The sequence below is a fragment of the Emys orbicularis genome, chromosome 2 (assembly GCF_028017835.1).
Source record: "Emys orbicularis isolate rEmyOrb1 chromosome 2, rEmyOrb1.hap1, whole genome shotgun sequence".
Classification (NCBI taxonomy): Eukaryota; Metazoa; Chordata; order Testudines; family Emydidae; genus Emys; species Emys orbicularis.
The window spans coordinates 3,281,346-3,283,728 of record NC_088684.1 but is presented as its reverse complement, the minus strand read 5'-3'; the positions used below and the strand labels follow the sequence as shown (position 1 = coordinate 3,283,728).

At 56.5% G+C, this 2,383-nt stretch overlaps 1 protein-coding gene across 1 annotated transcript; it reads left to right on the top strand.

The window, feature by feature from the left end:
* The first annotated feature begins 251 nt into the window (after nucleotides 1–251).
* Nucleotides 252–2,037, top strand: LOC135873612 (fucolectin-5-like). Its single transcript, XM_065398245.1, is given in 4 exon segments — nucleotides 252–336; nucleotides 781–873; nucleotides 876–1,062; nucleotides 1,878–2,037. Coding segments are annotated over 4 exon segments (525 nt in total).
* Nucleotides 2,038–2,383: the final 346 nt, after the last annotated feature.

Genomic DNA, 2,383 nt, shown 5'->3' with positions numbered 1-2,383 from the left:
TCAGAAGACATTGTCATAAACACAGTAGGATGGTCTAGTGGGCAGAGGAGGGGAATAGACCAATGAACCATGGTTCTAGTCACAGGCCAACCCATTACCTGCTACAAGTTGCTGGCTCCCCGTGCCTCAGTTTCCCTCCCTGTAAAATGAGGACCATCCAGCGTGTGTGAGGTGCTCATCTGAAACTTGCTATGGCTGTAGTTTATTCTGAATAAAACATTCATGTGATCTCCTATGCTGACAGTGCAAGGATGGAGTTTCTCTGGCGTCCGTTGATGATGATCGGGATCCTTGCAGGGACTGGGGTGTCTCAGGGCTGCACCCCACCACCAGGGGGTAAGGAGCTGGCACAATATTGTTCTCTTTTATGTTCTACCCCATTCCCTTAGACCCCAACCTCTGCCTAGTGAGACAGCAGAAACCCTAGGAGACACTTCCCTTCCCACCGCTGGCCTGGGCAGGGGCTCCAGCTGGCAGGGGCAGGTGGGGGAGGCTCCATCTGAACATCTTGCCCCATCCCTGCCTCAGGGACCAGCAGCAGCTGGATATGGGATGTGGGGAGACTGAAAGGGGCTCTGCCTGGGTGAGACCCCAACACAGACCTGCTGTCACTCCTGTCCCTGGGGGCCATGGCTCCCACTATGAACCTGGCTCTCATGCAGTGGCTGGTTTGTGTCACTGCTGGGAAGCGGCTCTGGCTCCGTGTGGGACAAAGGGCATCTACAGTCCCCCCAGCGATGGGCACGTCCCACCTCCCCTCTTCTCGCCCTCTGATTCCAGCTCAGAACTTGGCGCTGGGGCGCCCGGCCACTCAGTCCTCCATGTACGGAACTAATGTGGCTGGAAAGGCCGTGGATGGAAAACGTGATGGGAAGGGGCACAAGGCTCCTGCAGCATCACCAATTACAACACAGCGCCGTGGTGGAACGTGGACTTGGGCAGTCGTCAGTCTGTCTCCGCGGTGATCGTGAAGAACAGGGAGGACTGCTGTGGGGAGAGAATCGCGGGGGCCCTGGTCCGCGTGGGAGACTCGCTGATCGACCAGGGCAAGCACAACCCCATGTGAGTTGCTTCCCCATTCTCTGGAGTGAGACGACTCCTCCCAGGTCAGACACAGGGGTATCGTTGCCTGCCGGGGCCAGGGCGAGGTCTTTTCCCCTCCGAGCTGCCTGAGTCTGGGAGCGCGGTGCTGGCCATGCTCTCAGCTCCTGGATGCAAGGGAACCCCATGTCACTGAGCACAGCGACCCCTTCAGGGCAATCCAGGGTAGAGCCGATCTCTTTCCAAGTCCCTCTGTGTTCTCTTTCTGCCCTCACAACTGCTCCTTAGAATCATAGAATCATAGAATATCAGGGTTGGAAGGGACCTCAGGAGGTCATTTAGTCCCACCCCCTGCTCAAAGCAGGACCAACCCCAACTAAATCATAGAAGCCTCTCATCAAAGGCAACAGGAACTGATTTTTCCAACATCCATAGATTTCTAAGGCCCGAAAGGACCTTTCCGATCATCTAGTCTGACCTCCTGTATTGCACGGGCCAGAACACCTCACACACTGATTCTGCACTCAGCCCACAATTTCCCTGTGAGCTGCAGTGTATCGAGTCTTCATTTAAAGACTCCAAGGGAAGGAGAATCCACTGTGTCCCTTGGTTATCTGCTCCCTCGGTTAATGACCCTGACTGATGAAATGTGAACCTTATTTCTCGTCTGAATTGGGTTGTGACGGGAACAGGGACACACCCTGTCTCTTACAGTCTGTCATTCACTCCGTGCTTTGGCCTCTGCAGGCTCAGAGTTAAAGGGTCATCAGTCCTACTGCCAACTCGCCTGTGCCCCCTAATCGCAGCCTCTCGCTCTTGTCTTCTGCTCTTTGCAGTTGCGGGACCATCACCGACACCGCACCAGGATCTCTGAGCACCATCTGCTGCAACGGGCTGGAGGGCCGTTACGTTACCGTCACCATCCCGGGCAGGGAGGAGTATCTCACCCTGTGTGAGGTCGAGGTCTACGGCACCCAGCCGGGGGATGAGTGCTAGGAAGCAGGAGTGACACAGTCCACGGTGAGGGGATGGGAAGAATCTCTCCTTGCGCTGGGGAGTGGGGTTTGGTGCAGAAATTCCCACTGTCCCCTAATAAACTCCACTGGTCCCTTCCTGCATCTCTCCGGTCGTTTGTCTCCATCACCCATGTCTCCCCTCCCCTTCCCTGCCCCTACAGGCCACGTGGTTCTGATCCCACACGAGTCAGAGGGGCCTCGGCTCCAAACCCCAGAAGGGCTTTGGATTAATCCAGTTCTTCTGCTGCTGCTTCCAGCCCTTCCCTCGTCCCAACGCCCGCTGCCCATTCCCCAGCCTGCTCCCCCCTCTGAGTACAACCCGCTCT